This window comes from Lygodium microphyllum, chromosome 10, assembly GCF_053477565.2.
Source record: "Lygodium microphyllum isolate KBCC chromosome 10, Lygodium_microphyllum_v1.1.10, whole genome shotgun sequence".
In the NCBI taxonomy this organism is placed as follows: domain Eukaryota; kingdom Viridiplantae; phylum Streptophyta; class Polypodiopsida; order Schizaeales; family Lygodiaceae; genus Lygodium; species Lygodium microphyllum.
This window is the reverse complement of record NC_141144.1, coordinates 60,019,254-60,045,906: the sequence shown is the minus strand read 5'-3', so window position 1 is coordinate 60,045,906 and position 26,653 is coordinate 60,019,254. Positions and strand designations below refer to the sequence as shown.

The 26,653-nt window shown below is 44.8% G+C and overlaps 1 protein-coding gene across 3 annotated transcripts in view; it reads right to left on the bottom strand.

Annotated features, from left to right (window-relative positions):
• The window catches only part of LOC148030050 (uncharacterized), a 171,137-nt gene that overhangs the window by 108,661 nt on the left and 35,823 nt on the right, over positions 1-26,653 (bottom strand). For all 3 annotated transcript variants that reach the window (XM_087686326.1, XM_087686324.1, XM_087686325.1), the window contains exons 2-3: positions 16,331-16,519; positions 16,139-16,230 (exon numbers count right to left, since the gene is read on the bottom strand). In XM_087686326.1, the coding sequence (XP_087542452.1) occupies positions 16,139-16,230; positions 16,331-16,519 (281 nt within the window). The remainder of the gene's footprint in view (positions 1-16,138; positions 16,231-16,330; positions 16,520-26,653) is intronic.

Genomic DNA, 26,653 nt, shown 5'->3' with positions numbered 1-26,653 from the left:
AATGAACCCTTCTGTAAGTTTTCATTCTCCATCTTTTCCTTGACGGGTTTTGCTTCTCATGGCCAATCTAAAGTTGATATATCATCTTTCTCTTCATTTTCATCATTTCAATTTCCACTATTAATTTTCCAAAATCAATTTAATGCATTCACTCCCTCTAGATATTTATCACAATTTCAAATCCCACCCTAATGCTACACCCACATCACCATTAACCATTCCACCTATCCAACCATGCACCACACTGGGGGACCTTCAAACATAGGCATACCCTATTCCTTTAGGTCCTTTGCATTTGCACATCCAAGTGGTCGAGATGCACCAGTGGTGGGGTTTTCTCCCCCCACTCAACCATCCATGGGGACCTATACGCAGAGGTATCCCACCGACGTGTCTCAAGCCCCATCCAATTCTCCCTTCTCTCAAATAGCCACATGGTTTGCCAACATGACAATACCTAGAGGGCCTTCCTACACCTTTTTGGCAAGTGGACCATCCATCAGTTAGTCACCTCCTTTAGGGCACACCTCTTGAGTCACCATGCCAAGCACTTGGATGCCTCAAGTAGCACCAAGTTACCCTCCTTTTTATCCTATGTCATCCATCTATCCTCCTCCTCAAGCCATCCATCCATCTACATTAGCCAAGGATGTGTTCATGAATGAGACTCATTTTAATGGGTCTAACTTTACCACTTCGTCAAATTTGATACAACATGTCTTGGATTTCCAAGGCTTGAGGGAACTTGTTCAAGGGCAAGATCCCTAGCCTAACCCCCCGCCCCATTGGTTCTTGCATGAGGTAGTTCACTCTTGGAAGAGTAAAAATGCTATAGCCATCATCGAGTTGATGCAATGTCTTCTGCCCGAATTCCACTCCTAACTCCAACACTTTGACCTTGCATCTGAGCATTGGGCATCTCTAGTCAACCACTACGCGACTCGCAATTATACAAGACATATCAGCCTTGTCCATGAGCTCCAAGAGTTTAAAATCACTGAGAGGGATGATTTGCTTGTCATGTTAGCTGAGTTAGCTAATAAGCAAGTCACTTTGTTCATAAACAAATTACCGCAAAGACAATTCGATTTTATCCAACAAGTCATCTCAAAACCCTAGTTACCCAACTTCTATGAGTTTGAGTGTCAACTATTGCAACACGCTCAACTATTCGATCAATTTCATAAGAAACCCCAATATTCAAAAAGGGGCCTTGGCTTCCCAAAAGGTGAAGCAAGGTGGTGGAAAAAACAATACCAAGACTAAGTCGAGTAGTAAGGAACAAACTAACTTCCCTCCAAGATTGAAACCAAGTTGGTAAAATGTCCCCAAAAAGAATCAATACTGTCAACGTTTACAAAAGGCCGGCCATTTTGATGATGAGTGTCATCAAAGACTAAGCACAATCTCCCCAAGACTAGACCCTCTTCCCCACCAAGGAACTAGAGCACATCAGGCGAGGGTACTTCAACCCCACCTCCATAGCAGAGAGGGGGTCATCCTCCACCACATTGGACGAGGGTACTTCAATCCCACCTCCACAGCTAAGAGGGGGTCATCCTCCACCATAGCAAAATAGATCCTATGCTCACTTGTTAACAAAACCATCTGCCCCCGCTACTCCCAAGGATTATATGATAGGTCCACCAATGCCACTATTTTAGACTTTAGTCCTCAAGCACTCTTGTCTCCCCGTGAGGATAGACTTGATGAGTCGACATCTATTTCTTAGTTGCCCTCTACATCAAATGCACCACCAAAAGTAGTGAGCCCACTTTTCCTAGCAATCCTCCAACTACCGCGTTAGCAAACTGCTTGATTTCCACAATCACCTAATTGCCAGATCAGCATCCATCTTGAGTTTTGTTGATTCCACTTCCGTCTATCCTGCCTAACACTAATCCAACCATTGTGGACAATGTTTGTTGCTACCAAACTTCTCTGGAGGAAATCTACTGCGATTTAGGATCTGTCGAAGTACAACACACTCTCCAACTCAATATTACTATTTTATTAAACTAATTTTAAATTATCAAATTATTACTAAACTACTAAATTATTATATGTTACTACTAAATTACTATGTGTTACTAAACTATTTTGAAATTATCGACGTACTACTAAATTACTAAACTAGTTTTAAATTATTACTAAATTATTGTTTTAAACTAAATTACTAAATTATTCTAAACTTTACTAAATCCACCATGATTGAGATTTCCGCAACCCCCATACAGTATTAGCTTTGGTAACCAGCCATTGATGATCTTTAATCAGAAGATGGTACACCTGGTTAGCTGAGGCCTTTTCCAAATTGCACTGACCTGCAAGGTCCCAGTCCTGCCAAGGACGATCCACAGCAAGGACAGGAAAGGGTTGCCTGCTCTGGAGCACTAACAAAAGCTGTTCCCATAAATCACGGTATCCACGAGGGATTCTGAAAAGCCTCCTGGCAGTACGAATTGATATGAAGACATTGCGCCTGGCAAGGGTGGCATCTGCAATTGAAGTCAAGCCCAAACAGGCCATGTGGTTAAATTTTGGTCTGAGCTCATGTTTGCCTTCCCATGAAAGTAATCTTGAGGCTGCCAACAATTCCAGTTGAAAAGAGTTAGTATGTAAGCGGTCCTCCGCTGGATGCCAACGCACCTTCTGGAGAACCAATTTCTAGGAGCCAACCAAATGAACAAGCAAGGATGAGGAAGGACTCGAAAACCGAGCGTCTGCATTAAGAATATGCCACCAGGAGCTCCGAATTTGTGTATTACCATGCAGAAGCCCGCGGTCCTCAATAAAATAACAGGCTATGACGGCCCATGGGTGATGATCCACACACATGGCACGAAAAAGAGACCAACGAAGTGCCAGCATATGAGTTTCGGCATCCAAAATAGCCCCACCACCCAGGCATTTGGGGATACATGTATGCGACCACGAAATCCACGAAATACCTACATGCAATGAATCCTTCTTCCATAACATGAAACGAATGGGCCGAGTGAGAGCATTCAAAGTAGTAGGAGTCCAAGGCAGCAATGGCAAGAAATATGTGAGCGTTGGCAGCATAATTATCTGAGCCACTTTGAGGCGAACATGGAAGGGCCAAGCTTGCGACTTCCAATACAGAAACTTAGTTGCCAATTTCTGTGAAATCCACTCTAGTAGTTGCTTTGGCCGAACATCAACACCCAAAGGGTACCCAAGATGCCTGACAATGGAACCACGGGGAACAACCTGCCCCTGCCAACCCAATGATTGTAAATTGGACTCCGTGCAACTGAGAATGGCTAATTTGAAAGCATTGATACGAAGACCAAAAGCATGACCAAAGAGCGTCCAAACATCTAGTGCCTTGCGAATATTGTCCTTGTCCGCACGCAAAATCATAAAGTTGTCATCAGCCAAAGATTAACTAATGAAGTGCTATCCAAAAGGAAGAGACAATCCGGCCAACTCAGTAGAAGCTGCCATGGAAGATAACAGCGAAAGAACCGGATGAGTCGCTAGGGCAAAGAAGAGAGGACTCAAAGGGCAACCCTGTCTGACAGAGCGTGCAAGGACAAATGGCTCTGTAACACCACCATTTAGCATAACTCGCAAAGAAGCCGCAGCACTAATGGTGTAGATCAAGCGGGACATCCGAGTACCAAAGCCCATAGTAGACATAAGTTCTGCAATGAAAGACCAATCTACATAGTCAAAAGCCTTTTCCAGATCCAATTGAATCAATACCACTTCCTAACTAGAGTGCCTTGCATAGTCAATAGCCATTTGCACATTTAAGATATTATGCAGAATGTTGCGGCCCTTAATGAAACCATATTGAAGAGGATGCACAGTAGCCGGAAGATGCTTGTAGAGCCGATTTGCCAGCACTTTGGAAAAGATTTTATAAATTGAACCCTTCAAAGAAATTGGTCTCCAATGTTTCAACCTTGACGGTGAAGGAACCTTTGGAAGCAGTTTGATAAGACCTTCTTTCCATGAGAAAGGCATGAAGCCTGTTTCCCAAACCTACTGAAACATAGTCGTCAATGGCTTCACCAGTTGGATAGCAGACCTCTCAAAGAATTCATTGGTGACACCATCCCAACCGATACTTTTATCCTTAGGCAGGCGTAACAAAACATCCATAACCTCCTTCTCACAAATATCTGTCTCCAAAGAAGTTTGCATATCAAGTGGAACCTGATGTCGGACCAGATCATAGAAGACTGAGCGTGCATGCGTAACCTGGTCAGAAGGTGACTGAGAAGAACCAAGAAGATCTAGAAAATAATTCCTGCACATATTGACAATAGTCTGAGGGTCAGTAACCATTCGACCTTCTGAATCCTGGAGTCTAGTCATATTTTCTCGAGCAGGAGAGGCATGCAGAGCACGAAAGAACTTATGATTTTGACAAGCACTATCTTACAAATTCTTAGTCAAATTTTGCAATTTGGCCTGCTGATAAGATTTCAACTGAAACTCTTTAATAAGATCAGCCAAACGCATTGCCAGTGACAGCACAAATTCATCATCTAGAGTGTCCACCAGCAGAGAACGAACCAAAGCCACTAAGGCCTCCGCTGCGTGTCAATGCCGCCGACAAAGAGAGGCATGATGGATCCCATACTGCCGAGCAACCCGCTGCACATTAGAGAGCAATCGTTCAAAGGAAGCAATGCCCTCAGAGGCGAAGTCCAATAAAAATCTATCAATCAATTGCTGCATATAGCCCCGAAAGATTGAATGCTTCAAATAAGACGAGTTTCCAGCATCTCAAGAAGAAAATCACCATCCTGCATGATGTACATTCGGTCCAACCGCGACCATGTAGTTGCATACTGCGCCGAATGGAAAGTAAACCCTGTAGAAGAAGAGTGTAGCCAAGACCATAGATCTTGCTTAAGTATAGCAAGAGCAAACGCATTCCACACCCGACTTTCCGGAGCGTCCATCACCGAATGCCTTGAAGTGGACTGTGAAGAATCAACACACATATTGAAATCCCCCATCAAAAAACCCTGTCTGCCAAGTGCCAAGGAGGTCTGCAAAGTATTCCAAAGATCCCGACGGGATAAAGGGTCATTCGGAGCATAGAGGCCCAGCAACCATAAGATCTCTCCTTCAAATAAAACTTCAATTACCACAAAGCGGCCATGTACATCATTTTTAATAAGAACAGGCTGATATTTCTCATGTACAATCATAAGCACACCGGAATAATGCCCTGCGTGTGTCCCTGCATAAAACAAGCGAAACCCATGGCAATCCACAACTTTTCTTGCTTCACCGTGACTCTTGTGCTCAACCGCACACAAGACATCCCACTGATTCTCATGCAATACAGTCCACATGGCATGTTGCTTATGGCGATAACAAATGCCTCGCACATTCCACGTGGCTATCTTCATGTGTATTCAAAAAGAAAATCAGGAGCAAGGCACCGCTTGCCTCAATTTAACCTTTTCTGCTAGAATGTCAAGGACACCCTCATCCAAAAAATCAACTAACATGGCAAAAGAGTTCTAACGGCTAGCTTTAGAGGTAGACGGAATATCCACTGTCTTCGGGATGGAACGGGGATAACGACGATCCCATGGTGTAATCACATTACCTCTAGTATCAAAAGCCAACTTAGCGGGTGGGCCCTTTGGATCGTCTGTATACTTTCCTGGTAGACTGATTACGGGGAGCAGAAGGAACCATAGTACGCGCAGCGCGCTCTAAAGACAACATTTCTTTCCTGCGCATATACGTGCGCATGGAATTTTGTGAAACATTAGGCCCAATATCTGCCAGGCCAGCATCAAACTTTTTACCTTTTTTGAGACGTGTCTCTACCCAGTCATTGCCACGGGAATCCAAACCCGAAACAGGTTGTTTACCTTTATCCAAAACTTTAGGTGATTGGGTTGCATCTTGTGACGGAGCATCAAGCACCATGTCTTCCATAGGCAACACAACATGCTCATCATCTGAAGACGGTTGCTTCTCTGGGCATTCGGCCATAAAATGCCCCAATTTTCCACACGAAAAGCAGTGTCCTGCAAAGTTGCCCCATTTCAAACGAAAGTGCAAAGGATGCATGCCAGAGCAATTAAGAGGAAGCCACGCAGGCCTTTTCCTAGCAGTGTCCCATAACATACACAAACGGTTACGATTTATGGCCCTTAGGCTCGGGGGGACCAGAACAGTTCCCACAATGGCCATGGCATCCTTTAACAATGGCCAATAGACAGCCGGGCAATTTTCCACTTCAACCCACACTCGGCATTCACGTTGATGTAGGCGCTGAAAGTCTGCTATAGGGCGCCATGGCACAACATGGACCAAACGGCGATCAAAGAACAATGGCAATTTAGACAGGAGATCAGCTCGATGCTTCTCAGATTTCAACAGTACCTCATAGAAGCCTCGGGGCCCAACAAAAATCTCCTCAACACACTCCCCTTGTAGTAAATGGTGTAGCCACTGGCGAATATGGGAAAGCATTGGGATCCTGCCAGTGAAGAAGAGTATAACAGCACGGTCTTAAAACACCATAAAAGAGCGCAAGACATTTTTCGGGTCCACCATGGCTTCCAGAACATCTTCAATTCCAGATTCAGAAAAAGCTTCAAGATTATGTTGGACATAATCGCCAAGCTGGCAAACTCCAGCAAAGGCTCCCAGTCAATATCCTTAGAATCCACAAAATCAAAGGCAACTTGAGCATAAGAACGTTCTTGATGACCCATTGTCTCTTCTGAAGTATGCTTGGAGCGTTTGCCCGCAAGCTGAAAGTCAGGACCAAGAGGCATCTCCTCTGTGCAAGGAACCATATCCTCTGGTTCCTCTGTATCAGAATCCGGACCAAGGGCTGCCACCGTTTGGTAGATAAAAACCATATCCAGACCAACCATGCTTCTCCTCTCTCTCTCTCTCTCTCTCTCTCTCTCTCTCTCTCTCTCTCTCTCTCTCTCTCTCTCTCTCTCTCTCTCTCTCTCTCTCTCTCTGTGTGTGTGTGTGTGTGTGTGTGTGTGTGTGTACACATCCGTGGGCACTCTAGTCAAGACGTTGCCTCTCTGACAACTGTCGGACTTAGGGTTTACAGCAGCTGGGCGTCTCTTTTTTTTTTTCCGTAAAAGGTAATTGTATTAATTACGAAGAAAGTACAAGATTACATGATTACACGAGTACAAGAGGCACGAGGGCCATAGGCCAACGTGTGGGAAATCCCCGGACTAGGGTACTAAAAAGTTACACCAATCATGGCAAGGACCCAGAGGCAATTGCCAAATGCCAGGAATACAAATCCTCCCGAGGGAGCAAATCAGAGTGCCTGATGAGATCTAGCTGCCAATGCAAGAGCTCTTTAAGCCTTGCAATATGTCGCGGTACATTAGAAGCCGAATCAAAGAGAAAAGCATTTCGGGTGGTCCAAATGTGCCAGCATCCCCAGTATCTGAAAAAAAAGGGCGTCTCTCTCTCTCTCTCTCTCTGTGTGTGCAGATTCCGCAGACCTGCAAAACCAGGTAACAGCAGGGCTGCAGCAACAGGATGGCAACGGGGCGCCTGTGCAGAACAGGATGGACTCAAGCAGGTGAACCCCAGACCAACAGAGCGTGCGAAATCAGTGGGCGTCCGCAGCGTGGCTCAGCAGGCGATTGTCTGAAGGCGCAGATCCAGGCGACTATCAGGCGAGTAATGGCACGTTCCGTCAGTAGGCGCAGCAGGCGAGAAGTCCAGGTCAAGGCGTGATGCGGATGTCAGGGCAGACGAACTCCACGCAGGTCCGAGGGGAGATCGCCCACAGCGCACAGGAGGCATGTCGCCAGGTCACGGGGGAGCCAGATCCGCCATCGCGTCGTTCTCTCTTCTTTTTTTTTCGTAAAAGGTAATTGTATTAATTACGGAAAAAAGGTACAAGATTACATGATTACATGATTACAAGAGACACGAGGGCCCTAGGCCAACGTGTGGGAAATCCCCGTACTGTCAGGATTATCTTTAGGGGGAAAGAAATATTTTGTCACCTTTGTCGATGATGCTACATAGAAAGTATGGGTTTATCCTATTCGTAGCAAGGATGAGGTGCTTAACAAGTTTAAAAATTTATTGGCATTGGCTGAAAATCAGACAGATAAGACACTTAAGTGTCTTCGCTCTGACAATGGTGCGGAATATGTGTCCAAAGCCTTTCAGGCATTTTGTGACAGCAAAGGGATAAAGAGGGAGCTCACTGCCCCTCATAATCCACCCCAAAATGGAGTTGCAGAGCATATGAATCGGACCATACAGGATAAGATCCGTATGATGCTATCTCATGCTGCATTACCCCATGGTTTTTGGGCAAAGGCTGTTATGACAACCGTTCACTTGATTAATCGGTCACCAAACAAGTCTTTTGGGGGGGGGGGGGGGAGGGGGAGTTCCCCAAGAAGCGTGGTCGAGCAAGCCACCTTCATATGCTCATCTGAAAGTGTTTGGCTGCGAGGCTTTTGTGCACATTCGTAAAGAAAAACGCACCAAACTTGAGCCAAAGTCCTGTAAATGCATTTTCCTAGGATATGGTGACAAGGGTGAAATGGGGTATAAATTGTAGGATCCCAAGAAAAGGAAAATAGTACACAGCAGACATTATCTTCCAAGAAGATCACATACACAAACAGCCCGAAAAGGCTGATAAGGTCCGTAGGGTTGTATTCCAGGAAGAAATACCTTTTGGACAGCAAAATGTGCCCGCTGTACAGCAGCAAATACCTGCTGTAAATGAACTTGTAAATGCAGGAAATGATGCTGGAAATGATCAGCCAGCTATTGCCCATGAAAATGAGCCATTACATGTGCAGGAACAACCAGGACAGCAAGCTGTTAATGCTGATTTGCAGGCTGAAATGCCAGGACAGCATGCTGAAAATGGAATTTTGCATGAACAGCTAGCAAACAATGACCATTGGGTTAGGAGATCGTCTAGGGCTACTAGACAACCTGACAGATTTGTTCCTGGTTAATGTGGCTGAGTATGTCATGTTGACAGACTGTGGTAAACCGTCTTGCTTCAAGGAAGCAATGGACAGACAGGACAACAAGAAATGGTATAAAGCCATGCTGTCAAAGATGGAATCTCTTGAAAAAAATGGCACTTGGGACTTGGTGCAGTTGCCTAAAGGGCAGAAAACCCTTCCATGCAAATGGGTTTACAAAATGAAGGTCACTTATGGTTCCTCACCAAAGTACAAAGCAAGATTGGTTGCAAAGGGGTACAAGCAGGAGCATGGAATTGACTTTGATGAGATTTTCTCTCCTGTAGTCAAGATGACTACATTGAGAACCATTTTGGGCTTGGTTGCAGTTGAGGATATGGAGCTCATACAAATGGATGTAAAGACTGCGTTTTTACATGGTGATCTGCATGAATACATATATATGCAGCAGCTTGAAGGGTTTGTGGAACAAGGGAAAGAAAAAATGGTATGTAAACTCAAAAGGAGTTTGTATGGGCTGAAACAAGCACCAAGAAGTCAATTATGTAATATTTAACTTATTAGGTCACTTTCATTTATATTGTATCTTATCTAAACACAATATTAGTGAGTTTGGGAATCTCCCAATTTCCATTTTTTGAATACTAAAAAGGTGGCACCCAGATAACATGCCCATAAGTTTCTTAAAACCATATGATGCGCCCTATCATTGGAAAGCGCTTGAAAAATGGAATTTATTGAGCTACAGAGCGCTCGATTTCGACTTATAGTGTTCAAGTTATGACAAATCCAAAGATTTGACCACATGTCCGAATGGTATCATAAGTTTGATACATTCATGCAGTCCCAAGGCTTTCATAGAAGTCAAGTGGATCACTGCTTGTACACCAAGAAGACAACAGATGGCAGCCTGATTATCTTGGTTTTGTATGTTGATGACATGCTCATTGCTGGCAAGGATACTCATGCCTTGGATTCATTGAAGCAAAGTCTTCATGGCAACTTTGACATGAAAGATCTGGGTGATGCAAATCACATTCTTGGCATGCGAATACTCAGAGATAGATCTAAAGGCTTACTCTATCTATCTCAGCAGGAGTATATCTCCAAAGTTTTGCAGCGTTTCAATATGGAGGGAGGGAAAACAATTGGGATTCCATTGCCTCCATATGTGAAACTCAGTGCAGAGGATAGCCCTACATCTGATGAAGAGAAGGCTGAAATGGCCAAGATACCATATGCTTCAGCTGTTGGCAGTTTGATGTATGCTATGGTTGCTACACGTCCTGACATTGCTTTTGCAATGGGAGTGGTTAGCATATATATAGCAACCCCTGGCAAGAAGCACTGAGAGGTAGTGAAAGGTATTATGAGATACCTCAAAGGCACAAAGGAGTTGTGCATCTGCTTTGGAAAGCAGAAGGCATCTGTTGTTGGCTTTACGGATACAGACTATGCTAGTCATGCAGACTGCAAGAAGTCCATTTCTGGGTATGTGTTTACTTTCACAGGAGGAGCAATCTCTTGGATCTCCAGGCTACAAAAGTGTGTTGCATTGTCTACTACAGAGGCAGAGTATGTAGCTGTCACTGAGGTATGCAAGGAGGCTTTATGGCTTTCACGTCTGGTGGGAGAGCTTGGCATCACAGAGTTACCTGTTCTCCATTGTGATAGTCAGAGTGCTATCATGCTAGCACGGAATCCTATCTTTCATGCAAAGACAAAGCACATACAGGTAAAGTACCACTTCATTAGAGATGTACTTGACAGCAATAGCATTGAGCTTATCAAAGTGCATACAGATGATAATCCTACAGACCTTCTCACGAAGGGTCTTCCAGCAGAGTGGTTTGCTCATTGCCGACAGATGATGGGAGTTGGATAGATATATTTATTTCAGCTTCGTACATACTTAGACTTAGCTGATTCTTTTCTCCTTTTAAGGCACATTGCCTTTAGATGGAAGATTGTTGGGAATAAAGGGCCATCGTGCCTTTTATATGTGCACAAGTGTGAACACACCCTTAGCACATTTTACTTTCATACATATATCTATCTAAAACCTAAAGTGGTGCTCTTGTCATTGTACCGAAAAATATGTTCACTCTCTACTCTGCTCACTCGCACTCTCTCTGTCTCTCTCACTGTGCGTAAAGTCTATCTACCTCGATCTCCATGCCTAACCTTGCTCTACACTTACTCCACAAAGTTTCGACATGGTGGAAGAAACTTCTGATTACATGGAAGAAAAGCTAGGCAACCTAACCTCTAAAGAATACAAGCTGACCATAGCTTATAGACGAAAGAAGATTGAGAAGCTCGATCAAAGGATTGCCCTTCAAGAAAAGCTTCTAAATAAAGGTACGCATGAATTTCTCTCTTCAGATATTGCGCGTAAATCTGATGATGTTGCAGGGCCGTTGAGACCTCCATCAGGGATGGGTCCCCCCTCTTGGATAACAAGACCCGTAGTATGTTCCTTTTTTTCATCCTCATCCGTCCAGTCCGGAGCAAGATACTTTAGATTTGTCTTTTGCTCCTTCTTCTTTTACCTCTTCTGCTTTGCCATATTCTAGTAGAGATCATGTTGAAGAAAGAGTCCAGTCTATTGACTACGGAAAAGGTCCTCTTGAGGACCAATTCTTGTATATTAACACACGTCGTGGGGATTATAAGAAAAAGCCAAGTACCTCTTCTTCTAACCTTCCTTTTTTTCTGCCTACTTCACAAAATCAAAATGAATTTGGTGTTCATTTTTCTTCATTGCATGATGCATCATCTTCACATTTTCATTTCCAATCATTAAATGATAAAAATGAACAAAATGCATCTGCACCTCACACACCACATTTTCGAAACCCACCCATCCCACCACATTCTTCCACTGCTTTTCCACTTTCATTCACACCATTTACATTTCCATTTCAGACACCTCATATCGCACCGCACATCACACCGGGAGGTTATGAAAACATAGGCACATCCTTTAGGACCTTATCCTTCCCTCAACTGGGTGATGTTCCACCTACTTCTTACACATTTTCAGGATCATTGCAGCCTGGGTATCCCCCTCAATCTCTCCTGGGTGTGGATCAGTTGACTCCACAGTCTGCCTCCATGGGTTTACCTAGTGGACATTTTGGTCATACTGCCGTGTCCCAACCTCACTTTGGACAGGGCTTCAGTGTCCCAGTGCCTCCACCTACACCGGTACCTTATGGAAACATTCATGTTTCAATGCCTTCGCCTCAATCGGCACTCATTGGACACTCACAGCCTACTTGTGCCTACCCACCTCTACCCCTCTTTCTACCTATCAGACATATCCACCTCCACCATCTTATCCCCCACATCCATCTTACCCCACCTATCCGACACCTCATGGTTCTAGCACATCTTCTGCCAACAAGCATGCATTTAATAACAAGACACATTTTAACGGATCAAACTTTACCACTTGGTCGAACTTGATGAGACATGTCCTTGACTCCCAGAACCTATGGGATCTTGTGCAGGGGTTGGAACCCCAACCCGATCCCGCACTTGTCCCATACGAGGTTGTCCGCTCATGGAAGGCTAGAAATGTCTCCGCTATTGTCAAGCTGATGTAGGGCTTATTGCTTGAGTTTCATTCTCAGCTTCAACATTTTGACTTAGCATCTAAGCGATGGGCACACTTGATTGACCGCTATGCGGCTCGGGATAGGACTGGTTGTATCAATCTTCACCATGAGCTTCAGCTTTTCAAAATCACTGACCAGGATGGCTTGAAAGTCAAGTTGGCTGAATATCCGCGTCTTCTCGTTGAATTCTCCACTACGAAGACTCCCAAGTCCTCTGATGATCAGTTCACATTGTTCCTAAATAAACTCCCCAAGAAATATTTCGATTTTGTGGAAGGTATAGTTTCAAAGCCTACCATGGCTACATTCTATGAATTTGAGTGTCAGTTGTTGCATTACGTAAGGTTGTTCGATCAGTTTCATATGAATTCCTCTTCAGAGGGGGCTCTTGTTGCTCATTCTCAGAAAGGGCAACAAGGTAAGGGAAAACAAAATCAAACCCCCACTCAAAATCAAAATCAAAATCAAAAGCAAAAGTAAAATCAATCCGGGGAATCACAAGGAACATCCCAATCTCTCAAACTTGGGTGGTAGAGTGTACCTAAAAAGAATAGGTATTGTCAACATTGTCAAAAGGCTGGCCATTTTGACGATGAGTGTCGATCAAAGGCAAGAGGCACAACACCAAAATCTAAGTCACAGACCCCCGCCCCTCACTCGAGTAACCCCCACAACAATGGAGGAAAGGTAATGGCAAGGGGCAGTTTAAAGGTCAAACTCATACTGCCACCACTCAGCCATCTCAGTCGACAATGTTCTCAACTCCAGAGGGCTTGTCTGACTAGTCTGCAGAGGCCCACATCGTCTCCATAGAGACATCCGATGCGAGTCTCGTCCATATCTGTGAGTTGCCTCCTGACGAGGTTACCGCAAAGGCCCACTCGTCACAGTCGAGCACTTCAGCTCCTCTTTGGATTGTGGACAGTGGAGCTACATATCATATGACTCCTATAGTGGAAATTTTCCGTTTCCGAGCCCCTGCAGCTGGACGATTCCACGTAGGAAACAACTCCTCGGTCAAGATTTAGGCTAAAGGTTGCGTCAATTTTGCCACTGACGAGTGCCTTTCTATTGCTAGATTTTCGACAAGTAGAAAAATAGTTTTCATTATTGGGGTCACTAATAGGAAGAGATGCATTCCTGGAGAGTATCTGAATCCCATAAGCACAAACCCACTTGGGAGGGCCCAAACTTTCCATAAATAGGTATGCTGCCCTCCATTCAACCTTAATCTTGTTTCTACAGATTTCAAGTACTTCGGCTTGCTGCCCATACCCCAGACGTGGAAGACATCACAGTCCAAGCTAACCATTGTTGTCTACAACAATGTGGCACTTGTTTCCAACCTGCCATACAATGTTCGGAGCTGATTTCAGCATGTTGACTACTGCTGCTGGTTTTTCCTGAGTTTTTAGTCTTTCTCTCTCCTGTAGCTTGTGTTTTTAGAATTTCTCTCTCCTCACCTACATTTTGAGTCTCTCTCTCCTCACCTGCATTTTGAGTCTTTCTCTCTTCTACACTGCCATTTGCATCAGATGTAGACTTCCTTGGTTGCGTTTGCTGATGTTCGACATTCGGAGGCTGCCTTGCTACGATTCAGGATCCGTTCAGAGTACGACGCACTCTCCACCTCATTATCCCTGCCCTAATCCTTAGATACAGCAGTTTGAGGTACAATATTCATTCACTGCATAGTGTGTTTGCTTCATGAGCATTGTATATTCAATAATCATATCATTTCATTCATTCTATGTGTTCATTATCTCTAAGTTATCCTAAGCCTAACTTTGTTCTTCTATCAGTCTGTGCTTTGTCATACAATGTTATTTGTGTTTCTGTGTTAGGGTGTTTCTTCACATGGTATCAAAGACAAGTTCTCTAAGAGAAACTTAGGCCTTGATCGGAAAGCTCTACACAAGAAGCAGGAACAATAGAAGGGCAAATGACACTACCTACACCACTTCTCACATCCGAGCTAAATCCATCCAGGAACAAGTTGGAGTGGACCTCATAGGTTGCCTCACAAGCTCCCGACATGGCCAAATAGACATACCACACACTGTTCAGAGCTGATTTCAGCATGCTGACTGTTACTACTGGTTTTTCCTGCGTTTTTAGTCTTTCTCTCTCCTACAGCCTGCGTTTCTGTTTTCTCTCTCCTGCAGCCTGCGCTTTTAGTCTTTCTCTCTCCTGTACTGCCATCTACATCAAATTCAGCCTTCCTTGGCTGCGTTTGCTGGTGTTCAACATTCAGAGGCTACCTTGCTACGATTCGGGATCCGTTCAGAGTATGACACACTCTCCACCTCATTACCCTTGCCCTAATCCTTAAGATACAGGAGTTTGAGGTATAGTATTCATTCACTGCACTATGTTTGCTACATGAGTATTGTATATTCAATAATCATATCATTTCATTCATTCTCTGTGTTCATTGTCTCTAAGTTACCCTAACCCTAACTGTGTTCTTCTATCAATCTATGCTTTGTCGTATGATGTTATTTGTGTTTCTGTGTTAGGGTTTTTCTTCACATCCCTTTGTCGTATTTCTTCACCTCATTACCAATTTGGGGCTTTTCCATTTTGTTCAAAAATTTCCTCCTAATCTCTCCATCAAAATTTGGGGCTTTTTCAACCTGAGCCCTCTCCATGGCATCTACGATCAGATGTCAAGATATGGCATCACCATTGAAAATTTCTCAGGCATCCACTTTCCCATCTGGAAGATCACATACACAAACTTTGGCCTAGCAGGAATAGCCCTACAAACTTTGGCCTCAGAAGACGCAACCACTTAGCAGAGGAATGAAATCCATAAGAGTGCCTCTAAAAGCCGCTAGAGGTATTGATAGTATCTTCCAGTACTCAGCCAGGTTGCACTGACAGCTGCATTTCAGGAGACAGGGAGTACGCCTTGTTTTCACCAAATATTGAAACAGAATATGGATGGTTTCAACCCCAAAAACATACAACTTTTCAGCTACTAGATGGGCAAGTGTCTGTGTAACCCAGTGGTTCCCACATTTCTAACAATGCTGGATAAGGCAACCTTGTCTAACCAAGTACCTAGCTACCAGTCCTTTGTTGGGGGACTGCCCTCTGACACAAGAAATCTGGCCCAGAACTTTCTGATGGAAGGATAATGGTCACCCAGGGTATAGATATCTAGGTGACTCCATCTCCTTCCAAGAAGGGGCTATCAAAGTGATATGACAAAATGTAATCTTTGCACCCACTAGAACCTTCATGCAGACATCGTGGCCAACAAGACAGAGCAGAAGGTATAATCATTGGCAGTGTCGTAGCTTGGCATGCCTCAAGAGCAAGATTCAGGCAGGCAATTAAGCAGCTAAGAATGACTCCAAGAAAAACCACTTTTGCCGTATGGCATTATTCATTTCCCAAAAGGCCATTGGAGAGACCTCATAGAAGCCTGGAAGCACTGACTTCCCTTTTCTTTCATTTTAGATGCATACCCTGGCAGGTTAAATAATAAACAGGCCTTTTTTCACAAAAGAAAAGATCAGTTGATGTTCCGGATATTAGGGATAAGCAACTTACCTGTCATCCCACCTTGCAAGGCGGCTTGCAAGATAAGCAATTACTTCAGATACTGATTTTGGTGCATCAACACCACCTGCTCCTATAAGATCCTGAACCAACCAATCTATTTTGGTATTAAGGTGGTGTTGTAGAGTTTGTCCTCTCACAAGGCTCAAAATGAGTCTACCAATAATTGTGTGTCACTTTTACCTGAACTTCCGTAATTCCAAGAACATTAAGGCGATCAACTGTCCCTTTCACATGCAATGCAGTGATTAAAAATCTTTGTGCTTTCCATGATCGAATCACAATTGGAACATCTTCTTCATCATGATGAGGATCGCCAACGGATTGTCCTAGCAGCTCAAACAAGAGGCCACCAGCAACTCGTACAGGAACCTAGGAGGGAAAAGATTAGATTTTAATAGATGGTGATCTAAACTATCTCTGTTAAGATAAATAGCAAATCATAGCGAATGAACTCAGGACGTATGAGAGAAGTTCTCTTACCAGCCAAACCTTATGTAATGCAAAATAGCAGTCTTTCTAAAGTACAATGCCCAATTATTGAGCTTTATTTCTACATGTTCCTCAACATCAATATAAATCTTCTAGTATTTTCTCTATAAACACACAAATTGGTAATGTAAAATCTTACTTTCATACACATTACTGGATGCAGGAAATGGATCGCTCATTTTGAAGACTAGAATGTTGCTATTGTAAGAAAATACGCATAATAGAAGCAGAACAAGACACAAACAAGCAATCCAGAGAACATGGAAAAGTGAGCAAATGCGGGTTACCAAACCAAATGAAGAATTAAAATAGGGGCTTGGTTCAGACTAAGCTAAATTTGGATAAAAGCTTCCTGATATCTAGAAGGCAATGAGTAAAGAGGCTGTTCTTTAAGTTAGCAGGAAATTATGTATTGGTCTGTCAACATTCGGTGCAGTCAACCAACCACCAGTTCCAACCAATGGACTGTATTACAACTAAAAGCAACAGAAAAAATAAGGGATTGTAGAAGCAATGACACCAAGACACAATGCACCACACTAGTCTAAAAGCTGGACTTTTATTGTAACCCAATATTGTCACAGGCGTGACGCACACAGAACAGTTGATGCCAACATCCACACTAAGAGAGAGCGGGGATAATAATCTTCAGTCACCATGCCGAGAGAGAGAGAGAGAGAGAGAGAGAGAGAGAGAGAGAGAGAGAGAGTTTTTTTTTTATTCCGAAGAGAGAGAGAGAGAGAGAGAGAGAGAGCGATGGATCGTCGGCTGCCTGAGCCCCCGTCCCTGTCGCCTGAGCCCCCGTCGTCGGCCTGCGTCCCCGTCGTCCGTGCCCCCGTCGCCTGAGCCCCTCGGCCCCCGTCGCCTGGGCCCCCGTCGTCTTGGCCTGCGTCCCCGTCGTCCGTGCCCCCGTCGCCTGAGCCCCTCAGCCCCCGTCGCCTGGGCCCCCGTCGTCTGTCAGAGCCCCCGTCGTCTGCGCCACCGTCGCCTGAGCCCCCGTCGTCTGCCCGCGTTACGTCAGTCGCTGTCGGCCGCTGCTCGTCTGCGTCCGCAGGTACGCGTCTTCGCCTGGATACCTCTGCGCGTGCCCGTGAGCGAGACAGAGCTCGACAGGGAGGAGTCGAGCGAGTGACCGAGTTCTGCCCCTTCGTCAGTTGTCCTGTCCGCCCCCTGCCCTACGTCTGCTGCCCGCGGGTGCCTGCCCTCTGCATCTTGCGGTGCCGTGACAGAGAAAGGGAACCCTAATCTGGCAGCACGTGACTGCAACCCTGCTCAGCTCCGAGATCTGATCTGCTCTTGTACAGAGAGAGAGAGAGCGAGAGAGGGAGAGAGAGAGAGGAGAGAGAGAGAGAGAGAGAGAGAGAGAGCCCTCCGGGACTTGCACAAAGCGAGAAAGAGAGAGAGTGAGGGAGCGAGCGAAAGCGAGAAGCCAGCAGTATGGCTGGCCTGGATATGGATTTTCTCGACCGGACGGTGGCAACCCTTGGCCCTGATTCCGATACAGAGGAGCCGGAGGATATGGTGCCATGCACGGAGGAGCCGCCTCCGGGTTCTGAACTGCCGCCTGCAGGCAAACGCTCCAAGCTTACTTCAGACGAGCCAATGGGTCCTTAGGACCGTTCCTATGCGCAGGTTGCCTCTGAACCTGTGGATTCGCAGGAAATTGACTGGGAACATCTGCTGGACTTTGCCAATACTCTGCTTGGCGATTATGTCCAGCATAACAATGATACTTTCTCTGCTGCGGCTGCGGATGATGTGCTGGAAGCCACGGTGGACCCAAAATCAGTCGTACGGTCCTTCTCGGTGTTTTATGACCGTGCAGTTATACTTTTTTTCACCGGCAGGATCCCAGTGCTCTCACATATTCGCCAATGGATGCACCATTTACTGCAAGGGGAGTGTGTTGAGGAGATCTTCCTTGGACCTCGCGGCTTTTATGAGGTGCTGTTGAAATCGGAATCGCATCGAGCTGAGCTCCTGTCCAAGTTGCCACTATTCTTTGATCGCCGCTTAGTCCATGTGGTACCATGGCGCCCTATGGCTGACTTCCAGCGTCTGCTTCAACGAGAATGCCCGGTGTGGGTGGAAGTGGAAAACTGTCCAGCGGTATACTGGCCATTGTTGAAGGACGCGATGGCGGTTGTGGGCACAGTGCTGGTTCCCCCGAGCCTCAGGGCTATGAACCAAAACCGTTTATGCATGCTATGGGATACGGCCAGGAAAAGGCCTACGTGGCTTCGCCTCAATTGTTCAGGCATGCATCCTTTGCATTTTCGCCTGAAATGGGGCAATTTTGCCAGACACTGCTTTTCATGTGGTAAATTAGGGCATTTTGTGGCCGAATGCCCGGAACGGCAACCGTCTTCTGAGGAGGCGCAGGTTGTGCAGCCCAAGGATGACATGGTGCTCGATGCCCCGGCACAGGAGACCCTTCAGCCACCTACTGTCATGGATAAAGGCAAACAACAGGTCCGGGGTTTGGATTCTCCTAACACTGACTGGATTGAGGCACGACAAAAAAAAGGTAAAAAGTTGGACGCAGGCCTGGCAGATGCTGGGCCTAATGCTTCTCTGGATTCCGTGCGCACGTACACGCGCAGGAAAGGCATGGTCACCTCACAGCAGGATGCGCGTACTATGGCCCCGTCCGCCCCCCGTCATCCGTCTTCAAGGAAAGTCTATTCAGAGGACCCCAAGGGCCCACCTGCTAAGCTGGCATTTGATGCAAAAGGTAATGTGATTACACCTTGGGATAGGCGTTATCCCCGCCCTACTCCCAAGGCAGTGGATTTCCCTTCTACCTCTAAAGCAGGTCGCCCGAATTCGTTTGCAGTATTGGCTGATTTTCTGGATGAGGGTGTCCTGGATGCCCTCGCGAAAAAGGTGCAATCGAGGCAATAGGCGCCTCGTTCCTGACTTCCTTTTTTGAAAATATATGAAGATTGCCACGTGGAATGTGCGAGGCATTTGCTCTCGCCATAAGCAACATACCATGTGGTCTGTCTTGCATGAGAACCAGTGGGATGTATTGTGTGCAGTGGAGCATAAAAGTCACGGTGAGGCAGGAAAAGTTGTGGATTGCCATGGATTCCGTCTGTTTTATGCAGGGACACCTGCTAAGCACTACTCGGGCGTGCTGATGATTGTCCATGAGAAATACCAGCCTGTTCTTGTTAAAAACGATGTGCACGGCCGATTTCTGGTGATCGAAGTCTTATTTGAAGGAGAGATTTTATGGTTGCTGGGGCTCTATGCTCCGAATGATCCCGCATCCCGACGGGATCTATGGTCGACTTTGCAGGGCTCCATGGCACTTGTCCGCAGGGGGTTTTTGATGGGAGATTTCAATATGTGTATTGACTCTTCTCAGTCCACCTCAGGGCATTCGGTCATGGATACGCCAGAAAGCCGGGTGTGGAACTCCTTTGCTTTGCACGTACTTAAGCAAGATCTTTGGTCGAGGCTTCACCCTTCTGTTTCAGGTTTTACTTTTCATTCCGCACAATATGCAACCACCTGGTCGCGACTGGACAGAATGTATATCATGCAGGGGGATGATTTTCTTCCCGAGATGCTGGAGATGAAGGTCTTGCAGCAATATGCGTTGTCGGATCATTTCCCCCTCCAGCTTGAGATGCGGGCACAATCCATTGCACCTTTTATGCAGTTGCTGAATAAGCTCCCTTTACGCTTCAATTCCTCTTATTTGAAGCATCCAATTTTTCAGGGTTATATGCAGCAATTGATTGAGAGGTTCTTATTGGACTTCGCCTCTGAGGGCTTGGCTTCGTTTGGACGCCTGCTCTCTAATGTGCAGCGGGTTGCTCGGCAGTATGGGATTCATAATGCCTCTCTTTGTCGCCGTCGTCGACATGCAGCAGAGGACTTATTGGCCTTGGTCCGTTCCTTGCTCCTGGACTCCCCAGATGATGATTTTCTACTGTCCCTGGAGAGGCGTTTGGCCCATCTTATTCAAGTATTTAGCTTGAAATCTTATCAGCAAGCCAAGCTGCAAAACTTGACTGACACATTGCAAGATAGTGCCTGCCAGTCTCATAAGTTCTTTCGCGCCTTGCATGCTTCTCCGGCCCGCGAAAATATGACTCGACTCCAGGATTCGGAAGGTCGCATGGTCACTGATCCGCAGACCATTATCGATATGTGCAGAAATTATTTTATGGATCTTTTTGGTTCCTCTTCCTTGCCGTCTAGCCAGATTATGCATGCCCGCTCGGTCTTCTATCATCTGGTCCACCAGCAGGTTCCATTTGATATGCAAGCCACTTTGGAGGCGGATATTTGCGAAGAGGAGGTTATGGATGTCTTGTTGCACCTGCCTAAGGATAAAAGCCCTGGTTGGGATGGTCTCACTAATGAATTTTTTGAGCACTCGGCCACGCAGTTGGTAAAGCCATTGGTGGTCATGTTTCAGCAGGTTTGGGAAACAGGGGTCATGCCTTCTTCATGGAAAGAAGGCCTTATCAAACTGATTCCCAAGGTCCCTTCGCCGTCAAAGCTGCAACACTGGAGACCAATTTCGTTGATGGGCGCGATGTATAAAATCTTTTCCAAAGTGCTGGCAAATAGGCTTCACAAGCACCTTCCAGCTATTGTGCACCCTCTCCAGTATGGTTTCATTAAGGGCCGCAACATTTTGCATAATATCTTAAATGTGCAAATGGCTATTGACTATGCGCGGCACTCCAATCAGCAAGTGGTCTTGATTCAATTGGACCTGGAAAAGGCGTTTGATTGTGTGGACTGGTCTTTCCTTGCCGATCTTATGTCTGCTATGGGCTTTGGTATCCGGATGTCTCGATTGATTTACACCATTAGTACTGAGGCTTCTTCAAGAGTTATGCTTAATGGTGGGGTTACAGAGCCATTTGTCCTTGCACGCTCGGTCAGACAGGGTTGCCCTTTGAGCCCTCTCTTCTTTGCCCTGGCGACTCACCCGGTCCTTTCAATGTTATCCTCCATGGCGGCTTCTGCCCAGCTGGCAGGGTTATCTCTTCCTTTGGGGCAGCACTTCATTAGCCAATCTTTGGCTGATGACTCCTTTATGATTTTGCAGGCGGACAGGGACAACATTCGCAAGGCATTAGATGTTTGGACGCTCTTTGGTCAAGCCTCTGGTCTTCGCATCAATGCCTTTAAGTCGGCCATTCTCAGTTGCACGGAGCCGGATTTACAGTCGTTAGGCTGGCAGGGCCAGGTGGTTTCCCGTGGCTCCATTGTCAGGCATCTTGGATACCCATTGGGGGTGGATGTACGGCCAAAGGACCTGCTGGAGTGGATTTCACAAAAACTGGCCGCGAAGTTTATGTATTGGAAGTCGCAAGCCTGGCCGTTCCATGTTCGCCTCAAAGTGGCTCAGACAATTATGCTACCAATGCTGACGTATTTCCTGCCACTACTGCATGGACGCCCACTACTTTGAAGGCTCTCACCCATCCCATTCGTTTCACGCTATGGAAGAAAGATTCACTGCAGGCAGGCATTTCCTGGATTTCATGGTCACATGCATGTACCCCTAAGCGCATGGGTGGTGGAGCTATTTTGGATGCAGAAACTCATATGCTGGCTCTTCGTTGGTCTCTTTTTCGTGCCATGTGTGTGGATCATCACCCGTGGACCATCATAGCCCGTTATTTTCTTGAGGATAGCGGGCTCCGCCAGAGCAATACACAGCTTCGGGCCTCATGGTGGCATGTCCTTAATGGTGACTCTCGATTTTCCAGTCCCTCTTCCTCTTTGTTACTGCACTTGGTCGGATCTTGGAAAGTGGTGCTCCAAAAGACCCGTTGGCATCCTGTAGGGGATCGCTTGCAGACTAATTCTTTCCAGCTGGAATTGTTGGCAGTATCCAGATTACTTTCATGGGAAGATAAACATCAGCTCAGACAAAGATTTAAGCACTTTAAAGAATTCAGAGCAATACAATATGGCCCATTTTGGGTCTATTTATTGGCCTCCTCCTTCTCCTCAATGATATAGTCATCATCATTCATCAAGTGGTCTTCCTTCTCGAGAGAGGAGCCGGTGCCAATGCCCACACAGCCAATGACTCACTATTGTACGCAATTGTCTCATATTTGGCATATGGATTGTAAAGACATGTCGATCAATCCTTTGGAATTCCTATGCTCAACTAAGTTCTCCAACACATTATAGCATGAAGCATTTTCTACTTGTAACATTTTGTTGAATGGGGCATTGTCATAATGTAGTTGTAAAATCCTTTGTATTGCCTCTTTGCTAAGAACACAAAGCCCTTTCTTTGGCTGGCAATATTTAGATAATGTCATGTACTTTTGGATGATTGGATCATGAAACATATTGAATGTAAATACATCAATGACGCTAGATTTTATGGGCTCACGACCAGTTGTTGAGGTACATGTGTTGGTATTGTTCCAATGTACCAAAGGATTATCAAGGATTGATCTATGATCTAGTGTTCCATTTGTAATGGCCCTTGTAGTTTCCCGAGCATTCTTTTGAGTTTTCTTCTTATAGTGTTCTCTCTTTCTTTCTCTTTTGTCTTCTGTTCAATAGTTATTTCAACACTTGTCTATGCTTCCATTGCTGCATCACTTCTAACATGGTATTAGACTGCAAGATCTAGGTTCCTACTACTATGTTTCTTTGCTGATTACAAGTCATCTACTCCCCTGGTGATCTAGCAAGTGTTCCCTACTGCTAGTCAACTTGTTGCTGGCCACATTTTCAAATTTAATACTCGCACGACAGCCTACGTCAGCATGTATTGCCAGTTCAGCCCATGTTTTGATCCCTGCAGTCCTCATTTTTCAGTTTTTGAATATTTAATTGCAGCATTTTCAGCATTTACTACTCTCTGAGGCTAGGCAACAGCATCTGTTGACATCTAACTTTGTCTCTTGGCTGTTTTCAATTTTCTGCAGTCGAATTTTTGTAATCATCCTGTGAGTATTGCGTGTGAACTCTATTTTTGTGACATCTATGCTGTTTGGTTGGCTGTCTTCTCTCTCTGTCTATGAAACCAGCCTCCCTTCTTAGATAGGGTGGTAATTAGCCTAATTTAACACTAATACAGCAAGCATAAAATTCACATAAACTGAAAATGCAAATATTACCACTTTAATCTTGGACAATGGACAGCATGTTGGCCCCAAAATTGATGCCCCTTGTGGCATTTCTTTATTTTATATTGCAAATTGAAGGAGTACAACTAAGATCCTCTAATCTTCTCCGCTTATCCAAGTGCCTCTTGCTGTCAAAAATTGGCCAGCAAGCCTCCAAACCGATTTGCCCCTTGGTTTGTTTGGGAATTGGCCTTCACCCTGTTCCTTGAAAAACCAATTCAGCTTCAAATCTAATATTGGCTAGCTGACCTCTTGAATCTCCTTGAAATTCCTCAATTTCGGCTGCTAAATTCAAATCCTAGGCCCTCAATCTCCTTGAAATTCCTCAATTTCGGCTGCTAAATTCAAATCCTAGGCCCTCAATTTTAAGTAAGCATCCCGAGGCAGCTATCAAACCCCTAATTTTTGCTCTGAATTAGGGTTTACAACATAGATTTTCCAATAACTCCACCTTTGATGACTCAAATTGCTAGATTTTACTTAGATAACTTGGAATATGGCCAGGGGACGAGAGAGAAATGTCAAAGTTTCATCGCGAGAAATGTTGAAACGCTATTGCTGCCTTGCTCAAACAACCATGAAAGCCATCATCTACAACCTAGGACCACCAGAATGACTACTGCCCCCTCCTATGTGCTGTCATCTGCACCAAAAGGACCTTGGGCTGCTATCATCTGCTCTTCTGGGCTCCAAACTGCTGTTACATGTTGTAGAACTAATCCCTAGTGGTTGCAATCACATCAACAACCTCTCCTTGCTCTCTAACAATCTTCTTCTTTCTCACAATGGCTAGAATATACTTTCACCAATCCCCATTTTTTCACTTGCATGGACAATTTTTGCCAAGTGGAAGCCTTCTAATCCCATTTTTCAACATTATCTTAATTCTAAAAATTTAATCTAACAATTATTCTAGTACTCAAAAAATTAATTCCACTAGTCAATAATTAAATTGGCTAGGCCAATTTGTCTTCCAAGTATCCTTGAGCACTTATTAACCCTTAGATTGGCATGCCCAGTTTCTATTGTCACCACCGACATTAGTGGCCAATAAATAGATCTAGGCCCAAAATTGACACCAAGTACCATATAGTACCTAATCAAGTATAACTTATTACAACTTTTGCCTTTGACACCCACTGCATTCTCAATGTCCTTTGTCTATTACCATGAAATAACTACCATATGCATCACATGTGCTAAACGACCTTGCACATTTGATTAATGACTTAATCAAAAGTTATCAAAAAGATTAAAGCATCTCAACATTTAACGTCCCCGTGGCAATCTACCCTCTATCTTCTCGTCTTATCCTCTCCAAATGGCTCCTCCGTGCACTTCTACAGATGATAAGTTACATGGACCTAACTATCTTACATGGAGTCTTGTGATGAAAGCCTAGTTTGTGTAAAAGTGAATCTGGTACATTATATGTGGAGCTATTCCTTAGTCTCAGCGTCCTTAGTTTTCCTCTTTCAATGATCATGCAGAGTCCTACTCCTCCTTATGCAAGGCATAGAGGGATAGATACCATAGTCAAAGCTGTGGAACATTTCTTTTATTGGCCAATTTGGAGACATGATATACAACAATTCGTTAGGACATGCATCCTATGTCAGAAAGTCAAGCATGATAAGCAAAAGATGTCGAGTTTGTTGCAATCCTTACCTATTCCACACAGGCCTTGACAGAACATTGCTATGGATTTCATCTTTGAGCTTCCTAAAATACCTACAAGGAATGATGGGATATGGACTATCATTTGCAAGTTTAGCAAACATGCCCATTTCATTCCAGTAAGAAAGAAGATAAGGACTTATCATATGGCATGATTATTCTTACAGCATATCTTTAAGTATCATGGTATGCCAAAGTCAATCGTCAGTGATTGAGATACTTGGATGACAAGTTTATTTTGCAAGGGGTGGTTTGAGAATATGGGTATCACACTGAAATTCTAATCATTCTTCCATCCGCAGATAGATGGTCAATCTGAAGAGGAAAATTCCACAATGTAGGATCTTTTGAGGTGCTATGTATTAGACCATAAGACATTGTGGGAGTAATATTTGCCATTGGTTGAGTTTGCATACAACAATACACCATAGTTCATTGGCAAAGTTCAAATTGAGGTTGTTGAGGGTGGCAAGAAGATACCACCTATTTTGCACACTAAGAATAAGATCTTTAAGGCCGATCGCTACATGGAAAGCTTGGATGCAACCTATGAAAAGATAAAGTATACACTTCAAAGATCATAGGACAAGCAAAAGAAGGAAGTTTTTCGCCACATAGACATGCTTTGCACTTCACAGAGGGTGATTATGTATTGTTGTGTTTTGAAAGGCAAGGCTGAAAAAGATGAAAGGAAGAGAGAGATTGTATCCGAAGTTGAGTATAGGATACTATGGGCCCTTCCAAGTATTGGAGAAGTTCAGTGATGTTGCATATCAGCTGAAATTACCTCCACATTGGCGGATACACAATGCCTTTCATGTTAGTTTGTTGAGGCCTTTTTGTGGTAATGTGCTTGAGAATGTGTCTGCTGAAATTCAGCTTGAGGTTGAGGAGCTAGATGAGATCTTAATACCTGAGCAAATTTTGGCACATAAAGAAAGGTCAAAGATAAAGTTTCCAAAAATATTTGGTGAAGTTTCATAATTATTCACCAATGGATGCAAAGTGGATGGAAGAGGATGACTTGGCAAACCATCCTTCGTTGGTAGCTTTACCTAGATGCCTTTCAACTAGAGCCGACTTTGGATCGGACTCAGTCATGTTCAACAAAGCAAGGGTCCAACATAGTGCCTAGTGCTCAAGGAGGAGGTACCACTTCCATTGCGTCAGTCATGAACAGCTCTCGTATATACTGGATCTCAAATGT